The sequence below is a fragment of the Phycodurus eques genome, chromosome 1 (assembly GCF_024500275.1).
Source record: "Phycodurus eques isolate BA_2022a chromosome 1, UOR_Pequ_1.1, whole genome shotgun sequence".
In the NCBI taxonomy this organism is placed as follows: Eukaryota; Metazoa; Chordata; class Actinopteri; order Syngnathiformes; family Syngnathidae; genus Phycodurus; species Phycodurus eques.
The window spans coordinates 32,000,982-32,019,802 of NC_084525.1; the positions used below are offsets into that span (position 1 = coordinate 32,000,982).

Genomic DNA, 18,821 nt, shown 5'->3' on the forward strand with positions numbered 1-18,821 from the left:
CGTGATGTCATGGCAAAGGGCGGAGGGAGGAGAATGGGGGTGGTGGAGGGGAGGAGGGGATACAATGGCTCATGAGGGAAAGGTAAGTCAATATTAGGGTTTTTTTTTTTTTCTCTCGCTGACAAAGGCAAATGAAGCCATGTTTTTGCTTACAAACAAGTAACATCCGTCACGCCTCGATCCGAAGCCGTGAGCCGATGCTGCGTGTGACCGAGGCCGCTCGCTTCCTCTCCCTCATCACTTACCACATCTGGACCTTTGGACCGGGATACAAAAATCATTTTTAAAACTATCACTCGGATTTTATTGTTGTCGTTTCAAGCGAACTTCTTCATCTACAACTATTACAACACAAGAGGACCCACGCAGCGACGTAATATTCTTGATTGCAGGTAACGAACTGCCTTTGTGGTTTTAAAGCGTGATACTTTTGCATACTTAATTCATCAATTAGTCTATAATTTGCTGTTTTTTTTTCTTTTTCCCCCCCCCCCTTGCACACACGAATTCAAACTTCCTCACGTTTCATTTGTAGGACGGAAACTACCTGTGTTTTCATAACAGTATGCGGGTCCCACCACAACTGGCGTGTTGATCCACTTCTTGTGCTGTGGATAGTTCGTCAGCGTGGTTCGTGTGTGTCATCTTGGGTGGTGTGCGTGCGCTTGTGTGTGTACTTCACAAATAGTACTTTTCCTCCACGAATGCTCTTTTATGGAACGGTGTCCTGCTCTTTAGCGGTATCCTCCACTCCGTCCACCAGCTTCACCTTTTGCATTTTCCCACTAAGTCGTACAACCGTTTTCTACACGTTATGCCGCTGCCAATCAGCGTATATATATATATATATATATATATATATATATATATATATATATATATATATATACTCGTCATATTTGGGATTTTCAGTGTGAAAAGTGTGGAATCTGATGTGCGGAGTTTGGTGTTAAATGCTCGCTGTTGTTGCGATGGGAGAGATGGATGGACGGATGGATGGAACGATGGAGCGTGTTCAAGAGGGAGGGCTTGGCCATTTGATCCTCTGCAGCAAAAAAAAAAAAAAAAAAAAAAAGAAACAGCGATGCTCTTTTGAAATGTCAGTCGTCTTTAATGGTGTGCACATTTCTCTCCCCCAAAAGTCGGCACTAGAAATAACCACTACTGTTGGGGAAACACGCTGCACATTGTGTAATGATTTTTTTCATTTTTATTTTTTCAACGAGTGTCTTGTCGGATTCGTTACCCGCCGTGCATGATGTGGACTTCTCTGTTGTGTTGTTGTTTTTTTCCACTCACAATCCTAACCTTCTCTTTGCTTTGCTTCCATGGCCACGTAATGTGTGCGGAACTTGGTCTGTGCCCCTGCGTCCTAAAATGGAGGAAAGATGAGGGATGGTCGTGATGATGATGAAGAAGCCCACGATACTATATGTGGCTTTTATTGTAATTGGCTGCACATTCGACTGCATTTTCTATAAAGACTTTTTTATTATTATTAAGTTTTGCTGTTATTTTGTGCTAATGGCTAACGTGTCAAGGTTGTTCGCAGGGAGTATTAGCATGTGTCTTCAAAGTATCCACATTTGCAAACTTTATTCAATAATACAAGGCTTGCAGTGTATTTTTGAATGTGTGAAGTGCTCCATTCTTTAAAATTCAGTTGAAAATCGTCAAAACTGTCTCGTAACAAAAAAACATTACATTTGATTTCCTCGTATTTCATCTGGCCTCACATAGTGTAGGGTCCACTGTAACTCTTTGATCTGATGCACTACTGATAGATATGATGACCACTTTTGTTGTTGTTGTTTTCCTCTGTTTTCTTTAACGTGAAATGTAGCCTGGTTTCGAAGGATTACAGAATTAGGTTATTGGTGCCTTATGCTGTCACTGGAGACTATAGCTTGCATGCAGCTCAGGCCGCGCTCACCTCTGCGTTTTTACTTACCTTAATGGCAAACCTTTCTATTTATTAGGGACTGAATAGCCTGTGGCGAGGACAGCAGGTGCCGGAGGAGAGAGTGTAATAAACATGTTGGAGGAGCAGCTGGGGCCAAATTGCACCCTCGTCATTCAAAGCCTATCAGAAATCTAAGCTATACAAGCAAAGGTCAGGGTCCTGCAGGCTTTCAATGGAGAGCCGGCATTTCAAATGACAGGCTTGGAAATAATGAATTGCATGCCTTGTGTTGAAAAGGGAAAAAAGCAAAAGGAGTTTTGATAAAAACAATGCAAAACTTACAATCTTGTGACATGCAAAACTCTGCAGTGCCAGTGCTACTGTTCTATTTGATAAGCAGCGGTGACACATTTGTTGTTCCTCGGATGCTGAGGTCAGGGTGGCCCTCAGGGGAGCTTCTCCAAAAGCTGTTACTATGCTCTCCTACATGGCTTCCCCTCTGTGCCATAACTGCGTGAACCAGGCATTTGTCTTGATTCCAGCCTTTTAACAGCTCTTTATACAGTATCTAACCTCTATCGTCTTCAGATGTAGCAACTAGGCTTTTTTTTCCTATGTGATTTTAACATTTCCTACTCCCCAACTTTTGATTTGTGATTCTCTTTCTGCTTCTTTGAGCATCTAATCACATTGTATTGTGACTAAATCCCTCTTTCCAGGAGCGCGAGTGTACAGCTGGCCTAGCCCCGTATGTACACTTAATACTGTTACAGTCAGCCCACTCTGGTATTTAATCTAACTATGGATTTAGGGCTCTTTGCTCCAACATCCCAATACAGTAAGCTGCAAGTAATGGTATTACCCTTGCATCAACTTCGCTTTTAGGGATAAACAAAATTCTAATAATAACAATAATGCCCATTTTTGATTGACACTGTAGGTATTGATTCGTGATTGTTAATTATTGCGTTTACAGCTTTAAGTGGTATAGAACTGCACTGCAATTTAGATCCATCCATCCATCCATTTTCTGAGCCGCTTCTCCTCACTAGGGTCGCGGGCGTGCCGGAGCCTATCCCAGCTATCATCGGGCAGGAGGCGGGGTACACCCTGAACTGGTTGCCAGCCAATCACAGTGCAATTTAGATGTGTTTCTAATATTTTGTCCCCCCAATGTCTGAAAATAAATAAGACAAAATAGTACAAAGTCATCGCAGTATGATGCAATGTAGTCATTCTTTAACAATCAAAGGTGACCGTTATTATTATGTTAAAGACCATTTGATGTGTCCCTTGTATTGGATTTGTAGCAACGAAGTCTCTTGAGTGGATGCATTTGTTAAACAGGAACCAAAAGAAATGCAAGCTTTAAAAAAAATAATCTTGTCTTTAGGTTCAGATTTTTTTTCCATCCATTAACTTTGCTTTAAAACGTCCCTCATATGCTCCCCCACCCTTTTGCTTCAGATTTTGCTTTAAAATCTATGCCAGTGAACAACTAATTGTCTTATACACCTCCAAGTTTTACTGTGAAATAATGAGATGTGTGTCTTTTAGGTGGGAATATGCCAGCATAAGATCAAATATATACGGTATATGTATAATATCTATGTACCATAAGATGAAAGTATAGAGAATCCAATTTAGCTGCCTTTTATGATTAAATGTGAAATTTGATAGCGAGACCTCAACAGCTCAGCGGTAGTTCGCTCCAGAAGGGGCATTAGCCCATTACTCAACACAGACAACAGCGATTTCTACCTGAGGCAAAAAAAATGTGTCCGAATAAAACGTCGTTATACATTTGGCATTTTGGAAGTACTCTCAGCTCCATGGCCTCTAACTAACAAGACAGGACAGATGCTCATTTCACTTTACTTTAAAAGAAGGGGAAAAAAAGGTCATAAAAGAGATTGAAGCGTTTTCATGGATGTTCGTGTATACGTGTGGAGACAGCTGAGACAGAGATGCAGACCAACAGTATTGCTGTTGTCATCACTTTCGTGTCGGGGGGAGCAAAAGTTGATAAACAAGCATTTCACTGAGTGCTGGCTGGGCGTTGGTGAGTTTTGCATGTAAGGGGCAAAGTAGGGAATAGAACACAGAGGGCGTTCGGGGTGGTGGTGGTGGGGGTGGCGGGAGGCTGCAGGGAGGGCATGGGATGGGTTCAGGACTTCTCAGTTCTTCCAATCTTTGCTTTTGGTTTGCACTTTCTTTGGACTACCGGTTCATGTAATGGTCAATATACGGTACAAAATAATCCATCGAGAGGTACAAGATTGACTGACCATGATATCCACATGGATTGTGAGCACTCCAGTTTACATTTTCAGTTATGCCAAACCTGGGTCTTTTTCAACGTAGGTAGATGGGTTGCTCATGCTCAAAAGGAATTATTATATCCTGTACTCAAGAGTGCTTCCTTATTCTTATTCTCCTCGCTGTCGGTACAAACTATAAGACAACATCTGTTAGAAGAAGACAAATCTATTGGGGATTTGGAAGAGACAAAGTTTCTCTTGGGTGATCAGGGCAATGAAGTGAAGAGCTATTACCTTAATGAAAAAAGGGGGAGGGGAAAAAGAAGCTTGATTTATGGATGATTCATTATTTACTGACCATTCATCCCTGGCATCCTCCCCCCATTCTCTTATACTTGCGCCCTGAAAAGCTCGATAAAAATGCGCAAATTTGATTGATTCTATTAGTAGACTGACAGAGACTCCAGCTGGGGCACTTAACCATGTATGTGTGTGTGTGTGTGTGTGTGTGTGTGTGTGTGTTGTTCCTTAGACATAAAGTAGTGTGTACTCCAAGCTTGAGTACCATCGCCCCACCCCCTTAACCTTCTATTCCTTAACCACAACCCTCCTCAAACCACTGCCCATCAACTGGTACTGATTATTTATCTCTCTCTCTCTCTCTCTCTCTCTCTCTCTCCTTTTCTTTCCACCTGCTTCTGCCCCCCTTCTTCCCTCTCTTCCTCACACTAGAAAATGAGTTTCGGGGCGAGCTGGTAAACCAGCGGTGGACGCGAGGCGAGAGGACCAGCAGCCGCTGTCAGGCCTCCCTAAGACTGCAGAGCCGTCGACCAATCATGGTGAGTGACAAGGCCCTGCAGCGTCCCCCCCAGACACCCACACCACCACTCAGAGTTACCCACACACTCCACCGATGACTCCATTCTGCTTCCTGGACATTTCCTAACTCAGCAGGGACCTCAAGAAAGGGGGGAGGATGAAATGTTCTGTAAGAGGGAGGGGGTGTGCGTGGGGCGGGGGAGGGTCAGATGATGGAAAGCCGAAAACATAATCAAACAGCACATCAAATGTCCCGCTCGGCCCCGCCCCGCCCGTGTTCCGCTCTTGTCTGGTTCAGCTTGGCTCAGTTTAGTTAAGCTCAGCGCTTTGCCTCTGCTGAGTTCACTTCTGGCTGCAGCATTTTTTCATTGTACTCAAACACAATAAGAAAAAACTCAAAAGGATGGCCTTGAGCTCCTCACACTTAATATCAGCAGAAATGAATACTCCTTCCTTTGCTCTCCACCTAACTTTACTCCGCTCCCAAGTTGTGATCATTTTGAGGTTATTTCTACAAGACGAAAACTGCCAATCTCTTTTATTTTCTCACCCGTGCATCACAACTGAGGGCGACACACAACAAAGAGATGGAGGGGTTTGAGGGGGAGAAGGAAAGAGAGATGAGTGGGGGTAGTCAGGACAAGGAGGAGGAAGCGAGGGAGAGTGGGCCGTTCCCCCTTGGGCCCAGTAAAAGTAGTTTTGCTCCCCCCCCCCTGATGGCTCAGGTTCATCTAAGAAGATGACGTTTATTGATTTGGTTTGATTTCTGCTGCTGGGGGAGCTGAGGAGAAAGGGAGAGGTGGTGCCACTCTATCATCCCCACTGTATGGCACCGGTCATAGAACCGTCTTAATCAGAACTGGAGTTCAGAGGACGCTGTGGTCAAAACTTAGATTTGGATTTATTGATCTAAATCTAATTTTTAACTTTGTCAAAAGCTTGGCCCCAGAACAATAAAAGAAAAAAATATCCACAGCACTCCAAAATTAAGAATTATTTTCCTCTACCTACCAAGTCGTTTTTCTTAATGCAACACAAACAAATAAATAGATTGAAAGTACTGTACCTTTTTTTAGTATTGTCATTTTATTACATTCTTATTATTACAGCTTTATAAAACATGTCATCTTACATTTTTACATTTCATTTCAGTTTTCAATAGTAGGCGGTGAGAAATCAGTGGTCCTGCCTCATTGTTATGCATATGTGGACCATTAGGAAAACCCACTTACAGTAACTTGCGTTTGTGATACGAGTCCATGGGCAATTAATGGCGACTAGGAGGTCTGCTCTTTTGCTCTTGCTCTTCAATGAAGAGAGTAAGACATACTTACCCCTCCTCCCGCCGCGCTACTGCTTTGTCTTGTGCGAATTACTCAAATGAAACCAAGGAAGGGCTTGTTTTGAGCCAATCCAAGACGGATGCTGCCTGGCGTGGTCAGCCCGGTGAGGAGAAGTGTGAAGTGCCCCTCTCATCCGGTATATGCGCAGCCTACTCCCGCATTTGGCCGAACAGGTCGGGTGAATGGCGAAAGAGAACGGAACAAAGACACAGCAGGAACTTTAAACGTCTACAATGTCTTTTTTTAAACACAAGATGTCACCGCAGAACCTCCAAAGATGACAATATTCCATATTTACGCATCGTTGGTGTTTATATGTATCATATTGACGATATGATATCGTGGTTGTATTTGTGTATTTGTATGATATACACGTTTGTAACTTTTGTCTGAAGACACCAGCCGTAAAGAAAAGACAGTTTTAGCAAGTTTGGCTTAGAAAAAAAAAAAATCATGTCATCAAACTGTAGTCATGCTCATTCACGTAGCATACAAAGGAAGTCCACTAACCTGTTTTCTGGGTTTGGTCATGTGACGTTCCGCATATAGCGGATTGGCAGCTGGTGCCTGCGGGTCCTTTTTGGTGATGCCAGTCTTCCGTCACCAGTTGCAATAAGTCCTTGGAACTCTCTTTTCTCTCCCTCCCTCTCTCTCTCGCTCTCTCCCATGTAAACCTAAAAATGAATGAAAGAGTCATTAATTTGAGCCAAGAGACGAAGGGTGACCTTCTCTCTGAAGTCATTGCCCCCAGCGAGACATTTACATAGAGCTGTGACAGTGTAGAGCAAAACCCTCCTACACCAAGGCATCACACAAAAAGTAATTGAGAATGTACAACACAGCCTGTAGGGATGAGCTGTGCGTTCCACCTTGTGCTTTTATTCTTCCATTCCGCATTACATTTCACAGGAGTTTAAGTCACACATGATATGCTGCGAATGTCACACACTTCCATTCACACTTGGACTCAATATTCTCTCTTTCATCCCCTCCTTCTCTCTTTTATGCATGAGATTTTGCCAATTCTGTGCACATTGTACAAGGGGTCTTGCTCAAGAGACAACAAGGTAAAAAGGACAAGTTTGAACATACATTAGAAGTGGCCCCTTTCAAAGAGATTATGAAAATCAGGTGAAGGCCCGCCCTGCTGCATTAGGATCCACTCACTATGACTTTGTACACATACAAATTTAATGAGTTGGAATTGAGAAAAGGGACGGGAAGAAGAAAAGAACTCGGATGTGCTTACCAATTTAAATGTGCGTAGCTATGGTTACACAAACATGAAAGCAGTAGATGCCCTTTCCTGACGGCTGATTGGTTTGAGCAGAAGCCATTTGGAAGAAATGGGGGAAAGAAGATGACAATTTTGTGGATTTACACAAATGTGGGCTATTGGAAAGCAAGAAAAGACCTTCTCTTACACCCATTTAGTTAGTTCAATAGCATTATTTACATCTGTACCCATCCACCTACTTTGGTTTGGTCTGTACAGTACACCATTTCATTCATCTGCTTTTAAACTCCATTACCAAGCCCAGCTAATTGATTGGGTACATTCACAGAACGGCCCATTTGTGTGAGGGAGCGCACGCACATTCAGGGAAACACTTCACACTGCACTCTTATCCACTCAGCTCCTCGTTGCAAGTCTGGTACAAAGAGAGTCGACTACTTCCTTCAGATGGGGCACAAAGCTGCGGCTTGTTGCACAACTTCACACTAACAGGACCTGATCTAAAAGAGTGGCAGAAAGCGGGCGCAGGCCAAGGCCATGGAAGCCGCACGCAGAAGGGACTTTTTCTGTCTGCACCTGTACCTCCGGCCTCACTCTAAAGGCTAATGAAAGCTTACCCCGGTTGAAAAAAAGCCCTTATCGACAACAACAACATGCTTCATCGTCTTCTCATCCCTCGTTCGCTCCTTCTTTTCATAAGTAGTCTATAAGCAGGAAAGGCTCTTTGCCAAAAAGAGAGAGGGAAAGGGGGGAAACTAAGAGGAGAAGCGGGGCCTTGTCTTCGAATCCCGCTGTGGTGATGGCGGCTTGATGATCGAGGGAACACAAAGGAGTTAAGTGCCTGGGCAAAGAGGGGGTCGGGGTGTGGTGGGGTGTGCGGGGGCTTTACAGGAGCTCGGAAGTGGAAAACATGAGGAAAGAAAAAAAGAAGGGGCAAACCTGTGATAAAATACAGTCCAGTAATCAAAGCTGATGACAGCTTTGGAGTGCAGCACTAAGGAGGTGTGACCCTCTGTCAAAGTGTCTGTGTGTGTGTGTGTACTGGGTTAACACCTGCTCTTTTGTGGCTTAAAAGCCGAGCTAGGACTAAGCGGTGCACACACACACACACACACACACACACACAAGGACAATTTCACTTCATACAAGTGTTATTTAAGCAGCCTTTAGAGGATGTATGATTTTGCATCATGAATATGATATTCAAAGTTCCGATTTCCAATGCTCCCTCTCACTCATGGTTGTGGCACCTGTGCAGCCAGGGCCGCCTGCCTCCTGTGTAATACACCAACATGTTCGCCACACACCGCTGCCAATTGCATGTGGTGTAATGGAGGGCGTGGAAAGGGAGGGAATTTTAAAAGTAGCTTGGGCTCCCACTCTAAAAGCCCACACTTGTCTCTCTCTATTCATACAATAAGAAGGAACAACAGTATACCACAAACCCACCAGTTCAGAAACCATGTATGACGAAGGACTTCCAGAAATGATTACTTCTGTCATTATTTCAGCTTCATTAATTGAGAATTGATTGACTCTCTCTCCCTCCCTCCCCCCCCCCCCTCTCTCTCTCTCTCTCTCTCCCTCTCTCTCCCTCAGATGAGTGTAGAAAGTGATGACAAGCGAACTCGCACTCGGTCCAAGGGAATCAGAGGTGAGCATCATTTCTCTTTGTTAGGTCAGGTCATGTCTGTTTGCATTAAAACACAAAAACTAAAAATATAGAAATGGGTAGGATATTGTCCAACCCATGAAAACTGACAAGTGTAAGAATGATCCTGAAGAACAAACACGAACATTCTCTGAAGGTCTGAGACTGAATGGCTTCAACTTGTATGGAATTTGCATTTCCACCCTGTGCTTGAGTGTTTTTCTGCTTTCTTCTACAGTCGAGCAACTTGCCTGTCAAATTCATTTAAGACTCGAAATAGTCTGGAGGTGTTAGTCTGATTTGTTGTCTCTATGTGTAAGTCCCGTGACTGACTGGCAATCAGTCCGACTGAAGATTTCAACAGCTCACAAGCATTTCCACTATTTTCTAACTTCTTACAGCCCAAATAAAAAAACTATTTTACTGGGTTGTCGTACAGTTCCATATCGAATGCAGTTAATTGCATTCTTGCTGAGATTTAAGTGAAAGGTTTGCTGCCTTTAGTTGTTTAGAAGCAATGTGGCTGAGCTGCAGTTCAGATTCATCTCTACGGAATGATGAAAGAAGGAGAAACTGAGATGCTTCATAAACACGCACGCATGCACGCACTATGTGTCTGGTGGTGTATCTTGATACAGTATGTGTGGTATTTTTGACATGTGATTAATGCATGAGATATTGGAGCCCTGGCTCAATTCTCCAGAGTTGTATTGTTTTTTTCTGATTTGCACCAAATGAAAATGTAATATTTCTCCAAACTCACTCTGTTGCTAAACTCTCATGCGATGCTGTCAGCCAGCTGACAGTGATGTGTGTGCTGATGGACAGCCCAGCTTGATTTGTGTTTTCAAGGCAATTACTTTAATTTGACCCTGGAAAACAGTGATATTTTTGTTATTGTTAATGTGTGTTTTCTTTTAATCTGCCCACTGAATCCATCTAAAATGCAATAATTCATCATTTTCTTTCTTGCTGATGTCTGCATATGATTGTCACATTCACTTTTTTTTCGTTCGCTTATACTTGTGTTTGTTTTTATGCTTGCCTTTGTTAGATAAAGTACTGTATGTGTGTTTATACAATATGTGAACTGGGGAGTGTGTAGGTGTTTGGCTCAGCAGTGTGCAAGCCTTTACGTGGAAGCCTCATGGGATTTGTATGCATTTGTGATTTATTGATCAGATTTTTTTTAGCTGCACAGATTTCGGAACACTAGCTCACCTTTGTCTAACCCCCCCCACCCCCACCCCCACCCCCTATTCTTTCTCTCCTCCTCCTCGTTCTTTCAGTTCCTATTGAGCATGTAGGACAGGAGCTGAGGTAAGAAAACACCTTCCTCTTCATTTTCTATGAAGTTGTTTCATATGCAAGCAAAGCAAAGTAGCATAGCAAAATAGCAAAGCACCCTCGGCACTCTGCTTCTTTAGCTGAAGCTCCATATTAGTACAGTAATTTTTTGTAGTTCTTATCTCTTCTAAGCTTCTGCTCAATGCGTCAAACTGGCTATTGATTTCCTTCTGCATTTTGCTATTTCCCGCTATGAACACACATTAGATCCAATGCAAGGGGCATATGATCTCTGCAAAAACAGATGAAGGATCCAGGAGGAGCTGCAACACGTCCTCCTCTTCATTGTACCTACGTCATGGCTTTTAGGGCTCGCTAGTCGTACAGCTCCATGTCCTTTCTCCTCTTCCTGCCTTCTGAATGATTGCCACGTCTATACATTTTGATAGTCTTCACCCAAACGTTGCCCGGTGCTCCGAACGCCCCAAATAAATAAACACTAGGCCCTCAATGTAAATCCAGATGTTGTTTTTTCTTACATGTGAAATTCATATTAAGGATAATTGGAGTAATAAAGGGGAATAGTTGGGGTATGTTAATGAAAATTGAAATGAACCATCCTGAGGGGTCATAGCAACCTGCATCAGAGGGAGTGAGTGAGGGGACAGAGATGGTGGGGTAGGTGGGCTGTTTGCCTGATGATAGTGATGGTGAGGAGAGCAGAGCAGGGGAAATTACAGCAGGTCTTGGGTGATCATTATCACTCATGGTAACAGGATATAGGCCAGGCTTGATGTACGACACAATATTATGTTCTCCCGGCTTAATGCCACCTGCATTCATGCATCATGTGGATACATATCAGCGACCAAGTGTGCCTTTGTGCATGTGCATCCCTGTGCCGTGTGTGCTTGCTTTGCATGCCTTTGTTTTGTGGAGGGGGGGTTTGCTTCCAGTCACTGTCATTAATTTTGTTGGATAACTACAATACACCACGTCTTAAACATATTTACCCTCCATCCATCCCATCCAGCTGCCCCACCCCTGGATGCAATGGCTCTGGCCATATCAGTGGGAGATACTCACGACACAGAAGGTAGGGCAGATTAAAAAAAAAAAAAAAAAAAAAAAAGAAAAAAAAAAACCCAAAAAAGAAAAAACTGTCTGTCCTTCTTTGTCTGTTTGCCTGTCCTCATCATCGCTGATCCATACCATCATGCTTTCTTGGGAGAATTGTTTTTGTAAATATTTAGTAAGATGACATCACAGTTAAACTTACATAGGTAATGACAGACAACATCCTGATATCGTACACTCTCAGCAATGAGGGGAAATATGTTCTGTCTCTCAAAGTACCTTCTACTAATGTACCAGCTATTATATTTCTAAAAGGAGAAAAAAAGAAATCTGTGTAGCATAAACATTTCTAAAAAAAAAAATTGAGTGCCAAAAGCTTGCCTCATGAATTACCTTCAAGCATTCTCATTTTTAATTGTGAGTAGGATCCATACGCAATTAGCAAAGTGGAAACACAACAGTGATCGTCAAACCCCACAGGCTCATATGAGTCTTTAACCTTGACTCTTTCAGCAAAAGACTCAAATTGGGAGCTGCAGCCATTCTATTTACAATTCCTGAGCATCTTGACCTAAGTACATGTGGCATCAGTTCAAAACCACAGTTCTCAGACCTTGAGACAAATATCTGACTTTTCATTTATAGCTGCTGAAGGATCTTATATACAATAAATCACACTGAAAAAGAGCACAAACGCTGCAGCAGTGAAAAGTGATTTTTTTTCATGTTCCATCCAGCTACGATTCCTCCTCGTGTGTGTCGCTCACTCTCACGAGAGCTCCTGAGAGCAGGCAGCTCACTGACTTGTGACTCCTCTTTATTGTGTCGCAGAGATTAGCTATCTGTTTACATGTGTAGTCATTCAGCGGGCAATTTCAAATGCACTTTGTTTATAGATCCTCCTTCAATCTTACTCGTTGTCTCCCAGGTGAGAATAAGGGGGAGTTTATTGGATTTCACCCTCTGTTGCCTCCCTCGCTGCTCTCGCCATACAAGTTGTTCATTAAACGTTTCACTCAATTGGCTGAGATTGGTTGCCATATCTGATAGTGAGTGAGCATGGCGCCCTCCTCAGGCTCTCTTCAAGTCCACTCTCCAGCATGACTTCAATCATACACAATTGTCTTCTCTCTTTCCTCCCATCTCTCCTGTTAGCATTCTGGGATGCCCCTTAGCCAGAAAGCGCCGACTTGAGGAGGCAGAGGCAGAGCAGGAACAGGAAATGGAGCGGCCGACATCCAAAAGGAAGTCCCACCCCCTCAAACTGGCTCTGGATGAGGGTTTCAGCGCAGAGAGTGATGTCAGTAGTGAAGGTGAGGGAGAGGGGGAGACGGATGGAGAGAACAGAAGCAGAAGCAAGGAGGATGAGGACGATATTGACACTGCTGCAGTGGAAGAGAAGACTGTGGAAGACCTAAAACATGAAGGACAAACAAATGGACAAGATGTGGAGACACAGAGTCAGCAAAAGGAGGAAGAGGAGAGGGAAGAATCAGCAAATCGTAAGGACTTAGGTTAGTCTTCTTACACTCATTTTAGGGTCTTCCACAGTTTGATCAAAACAATAATCTTAGATTACCTTGAATATAATTTTACAGTATATAATTGTCATGTGGTTATCACATCCGCATCACAGTACTGAGGTTTGGGGTTCCACACTCCAGCCTTCTTGCGTGGGGTTTATATGTCCTCCCCATGCTTGGGTGGGTTTTCTCCCGGTACTCCGGCTTCCTCCCATGTTCCAAAAACATATGTTCATTGAAGGCACTAAATTGTGAATGTGAGTGTGATGGCTGTTTGTCTATATGTGTCCTGCAATTGGCTTGCGACCAGTCCAGGGTAGCCCGCTTCATAGGCTCAACTCACCCATGACCCTAATTCGGATAAGCGGTACATAAAATGGGATGGATGGAAATGGTTATAATATTTATCACGTCCTAAATGTTCTTCCAAAGTATCAGACTCGAGCTTAGAAAACCCTGCTGACCTCACTATGTCATCACCAGAGGTACTTTTCCTCCTTTAGTCTTGAGAAAAAGCTTTCTTTTTACTTGTAGTGCTGCATTCATTCTCATTATCAAGCTAAAGTTTATTTCAATGGACATTTGCCACATAGAACTGTCTCTGTATTCACAGAAGAAGAGTGTGTCATCATTGAGCCTCCAATGACACAGGAGTGTCAGTCTCCTTCTCTGAATGCTGAAGAAGTGGCCAACTCTCTCCTCCACCTCGGCCGAGTCCCTGCTACCGGTAACGACAGCGATGCTCCAACTGTGGCAGCCCCGCAGCCTGTTGCTATGGAGACTGAGGGGAATGTCACCGTGACAGTTGAACACAATGAAAAAGTAAAGGAGCAGCAGGGTGGGAAAACGGCTGAGGCAGAGGAAGGCGTAGTAGGCAGAGGTCACGACATGGAAGAGGCGACAGAGCAGGAGTTGGTGGATGACCGAGGAGAGCAAGAACCTCTTGCCAAGGAGGTCCACCATGAACCCACAGCAGATGAAAAGGAGGAGACAGCAGTGTCAGCACAGCAGAGAAAGAACACACCAGAAGAGGAGGAGAATGATGAGGAGGTGAACCCAAATGTACCAACTGCTGTCCGCACCAGCACCAGCACCACAGCAGCTCAGGGACCACGCATCAAGACTGAAGACCACAGGCTCAGTCCTCTGGAGGACTACAACACACATGACAACTACGGCGTGACTACAGCCACTCCACTTGAGAGTTATGACTCCCACAAACCACTTCATAACTACAAGGCCTGCCTTCCTTTAAACTACATCTCCCACGTGGCCAGTCCACTTGAGAACTACTCACCAAATCCCAGAGGGGATAACTTTCAAATCCACAAAGTCTCCCACTCTGCTTCCCCTGACATTATCGAGGTGCATTCTGACAAGTCTGATGAGAAAGACTTTGATGATGGAGATGGTGACAATGAGCACGATGACGAGGACAGCCTCTCCCAGCGCTCCACCGTCACAGATGAGTCCGAGTTGTTTGACATGACCCGAGGGAACCTGGGCCTCCTCGAGCAAGCCATTGCTCTCAAGGCGGAGCAGGTGAAGCCAGCCGGGCCCAGGGAGCTGCTAGGTGTGCCCGATATACAGCATCACAGATATTTCACCATGGAAGACCGGCCTAAGCACCTTGATGTCATCAGAAAGAGCTACTTCAAAGGTAGGACAGACTACACAAACAAAGCAGAAACTTCCTTAGACATGACAGTCGTTGGTAGGTTGGACTGCATGTGATTGTGATCATTGGGGTTTCATCAACAAAGAATTTATACTATAGATTACTAAATATTTGTAATTCTTGTACCACTAAGTATAAAGAGACAGCCTACAGTATATCTGTTGGTGTATCTAGTGATACAATAAAGAGTGGCTATAATTTTAATAGTCTACTTAGACACAAGTGAAGTTTAGTGTGTAAAAAAAAACGTAATTCTGTTTGGTCAATACTTGGCTTCTGTAGGTCATGTACAGTGGTACCTTGACTTAGGAGTGCCTGAAGTTACGATCTGTCACTTATCCAATTTTTTGCTTTGTTTAAATTTTAATCTTGTGCAATCTTCAGATACGCCACCACTCGGGCGAGTTAAAAATAAAAGAGAGCAACAGTCACGGATGTATTTTCAGTCATTTATTGAGTGAGCCAACCTGTCAACAATATGAAAACACTCCCAAGAAGCATACAGGAAACTGAACTAATTGTGTGGTAAACAGCCAATCCAAGCTAGAGTCAGAGCTTCCAATGTCACTCACTAGGCCGTGCCTCTTAAAGGCACACGCAACTCACAAATACAGTGTAACCTCGATAAAATGGAACCCGATATAACGGATATCAGATAAAACGGACTGAACAAGGTCAGGACTGAGCAATGTCTCCCAAAATAGTTACCATTTGTTTCTTAAAATTATGTTGCCAAAGTGTGTTCGTTCCAGAACTGGCTGCAGTTGGTTACTGGTGCTGTGGCACAATGCAGGCAGGGAATGGGACTGACTTATTTCCGGGTCACAGTTATACAATATGACTAGATCCAATCCCAAAAGATGTTCCTCCTGTGCCTAAGTGGTGGCCATGTTGAATGTGGGGTATTGACGTGGCGGTCATGTGATGATGGTTATATCTATTGTCTCATGTGCGGAGAGCGCAGCAGAGAGAGAGAGGCATGGCTGCTGTGTTAGTCTCTGGAGTCTAGAACATGCTATTTTTAGTACAACAACAGTTTTTTTTGTCAAGCCGTTTGCCTTTGGCAACAGATTTGGAACCAAGAAGCACACTAATTCCCAGTGTCTCATGAAAGCAACTCACCTATGATGAGTACTGTATGTCAACAATGTCACCATGAGCAAGCACACCTGCGTGGTAAGTTTGGATAAAATGTGTGTGTTTTTTTAAATATTGATTTACAATAACTTTGTACTTTACCGGGCATTTTAGGCCATGAAAAAAAATCTTAAAAAACTAAAATTTGGTACTGAAGTGCAATATGGATGCATATGGCGTCAAAGAAAAAGTGCTTCAGTGTTAGAGAAAATCGGCTATATCGAACGAACTCCCGCCCCAATTAGTCCATTCTATTGAGGTTCCACTGTACTACAGTATGTATGACATCAGGCTTAATTTTATTTGTAGAAAACAAGTTTATTCCTTTTTAGTCTCTTTTAATGGGGTTTTATTATGTGTTAACATTTGTATTTTATTTTAGTGTTAACTTTTTTAAATTAAAAAAATATTTAACCTGAAAATGTGGTTTGTTTTTTTTTTTTTTCTTGTGGGGGGCTGGAACAGATTAATGGGATTTTAATATTTGAATGGGGAAATTAATTTAATGTACAAGCAAATTGAGTCACAGAACGACTAAAACTTGTACGTCTATGTACTGTGGTACCTTCTTTCTATTGTTGTTGATATTTTGGTTTATGTTTTGTTTGATATTTTTATCCTGAAAAGTGGTACACTATACAGTATATAATTCAGTGCGTATGATCACAAGATTTGTGATACCGTTAGGCTAGGCTATTACAGAACTATTATTCTGTACAACGAAATGTTCAAGTACACCAGTAGCACCGTGTCATGTACCAAGTGAACTCGAGGCGTAGCAATGAATCACAAAGCCTGCTAAAGATCAACAACCTTGCTCTACTATTATGACAGAAGAAGACGAGAGAAGGCTTAGGAGAGCCGGCAGCATGTGAGCAAGAGAGAAAGCCAAGGAAAGGCCGAAGCACAGGTTGTTTGTTTATGTGTGATGGAGGCTTGTATTTCTCAGTTAGCACACTGCCCTCTCATCGTGCTCCTCTCTCGATCAGCAGTACTGTTATTACATGCCTGCTAGTGTTGCCCTCTCCTTGGCCTCCCCTCCCTCCTGTGGTGATGTTCTTGTACTGCTCAACCTTAATTAGGGGATGCATGTCTCATTAACATTCAATTTGAAGGCCAATAGAGCATCACACCATCCTCTTGCTGCTCTTTCCGTGCTCCGACGCCAATGGCGCTTACCTCCAGTAGCAGGAAAGAAAAATGTTTGTTGTTAATTGTGTATAACATGTTGTTGAGAGACTGCTGTAGTCTCACCAGACACTTTATTATAGGCCTGGACAATGTAATGAGATTCAAAATGAGAGCTGAATCATATTCTAATCTAATAATGCTTGCTTTTGGTTGACTGTCAGAGATGTACGGTATTTATTTTACATGGGTTATGAATGCCTGAGCTTTTGCACTCCGAGCGCACTCTGCTACACTCTGGTCCATTTGGAAACTCAGAGTGTTGTTGGGATGTGCTGTTCGGTTATTCAGAGCGCCACAGTCTGGCAGTGGCTGAGCGTACTCTGGCCCCTGTGACTGGGGAGACACAGCGGCAGGGCAGGAGGCAGGACGAGCATGGAAGCTGTTCAAGAGGGTTGTTGGCTAATGGGGGATTTGAGCCACCTCATTCACTATTCCTGCACTCAAGTTCCTAAATTCCAAGAAAGGGAGCACGCTCTGCCTATCAGAACACTCACGCTATCAGGGTAGAGAGAGGGCGTCAGATTGAATTTTCCGAACACACCCTGTATTGTTAATACTGCTGACAGTTAAAATATCTTATAGTATTTTAAAATACATCGTTACAGGATCTAACCCCTGGTATGTGGAAAGGTTCAAACCCGTCAACTTTGATTCAGTTATCTAACATAATATATTAAACATATGGCAGACATTGTGATAAAGGTATTAAAGACAATAAAATGTCATATAGCCTATAAACAGATACACATAATACAAGAAGAACGGATACAGATGGCGCCTTTGCATGGTCAAAACACAAAATACACTACTGTATGTCTAGATTTCATGCTCAGCCAAGCAGACTGTCTGATGACATTAACCACTTGCTTTTGGCCTCCTTTCTCATTCCATCCTCCTTTTTGCTCGACTTCACTCTCTTCTTTCTGTAATCTATGCATCATCTCTCTATCTAGAGAGTATTCGGCCAGAGAAGAGGGAGATCAAGTGTCCCACCCCAGGGTGTGATGGAACAGGTCATGTGACTGGCCTGTACCCCCACCACCGTAGCCTGTCAGGCTGCCCTCACAAGGACAGGATCCCCCCTGAGAGTGAGTTTTCTTCTAGATGAACTTAAACAGAGAGGGAACAGTCAAAAGCACTTTACTGTGATTGAAACCTGTTTTCCTTATGCTGACACCAAATTGTATTCACAGAGGTAGTTTAATCCTGATTTGATTCCCAATTGTTCTGTCCCAGGCTGTAAGGTTGCTTTGGTCTCTCAAGCATCAGATTCATATATCATCCACAGACTGGAAGTAGACTAAACTAAGCAGGATGTTAAAATTGTAGCAATATAGGAGATTTTTTTTTCTTCTGTTTTCGTTATTGTTGTGCTATTCTACAGATACTTTACCCATCAAATTGCATCATACTTTAAGTATGATTGCAATACTAGTCAAAACTAAAATAAAGAGATCCAGTAGCGTTGAACATTACAGCCAGATAGCGGTAGATTCCTCCTTTCGAGTGAAGTCGCCTGAATAATATGGCAAGTAGTAGACACTTGTTTTGCTGTTAAAATAAAAAAGCCCACTCCAGTTCTGTAGTTGGCCAAAATGCTCATTACATGGTGGTTGGCAAGCATCTAACCGAGAGGAAGCATTGGTGTTGTCACACCCAAAAAAAAAAAAAAAAAGTTTTTCCCCTTTCTTTCTTTGCCCATTCCACATTCCCT

General features: G+C 43.1%; 1 protein-coding gene across 13 annotated transcripts in view; it reads left to right on the top strand.

Moving 5' to 3' along the window:
- Positions 1-18,821, top strand: part of LOC133408832 (myelin transcription factor 1-like) — a 155,593-nt gene that overhangs the window by 114,397 nt on the left and 22,375 nt on the right. For 7 of the 13 annotated variants that reach the window (XM_061688105.1, XM_061688166.1, XM_061688156.1 and 4 more), the window contains 7 exons: positions 4,897-5,003; positions 9,163-9,217; positions 10,504-10,534; positions 11,535-11,597; positions 12,734-13,092; positions 13,715-14,761; positions 18,061-18,195. In XM_061688105.1, coding sequence (XP_061544089.1) covers positions 4,897-5,003; positions 9,163-9,217; positions 10,504-10,534; positions 11,535-11,597; positions 12,734-13,092; positions 13,715-14,761; positions 18,061-18,195 — 1,797 coding nt within the window. Of the gene's footprint in view, positions 1-205; positions 393-1,140; positions 1,192-4,896; positions 5,004-9,162; positions 9,218-10,503; positions 10,535-11,534; positions 11,598-12,733; positions 13,093-13,714; positions 14,762-18,060; positions 18,196-18,821 lie in introns of those variants that run through there. The other 6 variants (XM_061688195.1, XM_061688184.1, XM_061688134.1 and 3 more) reach the window with 6 other exon arrangements.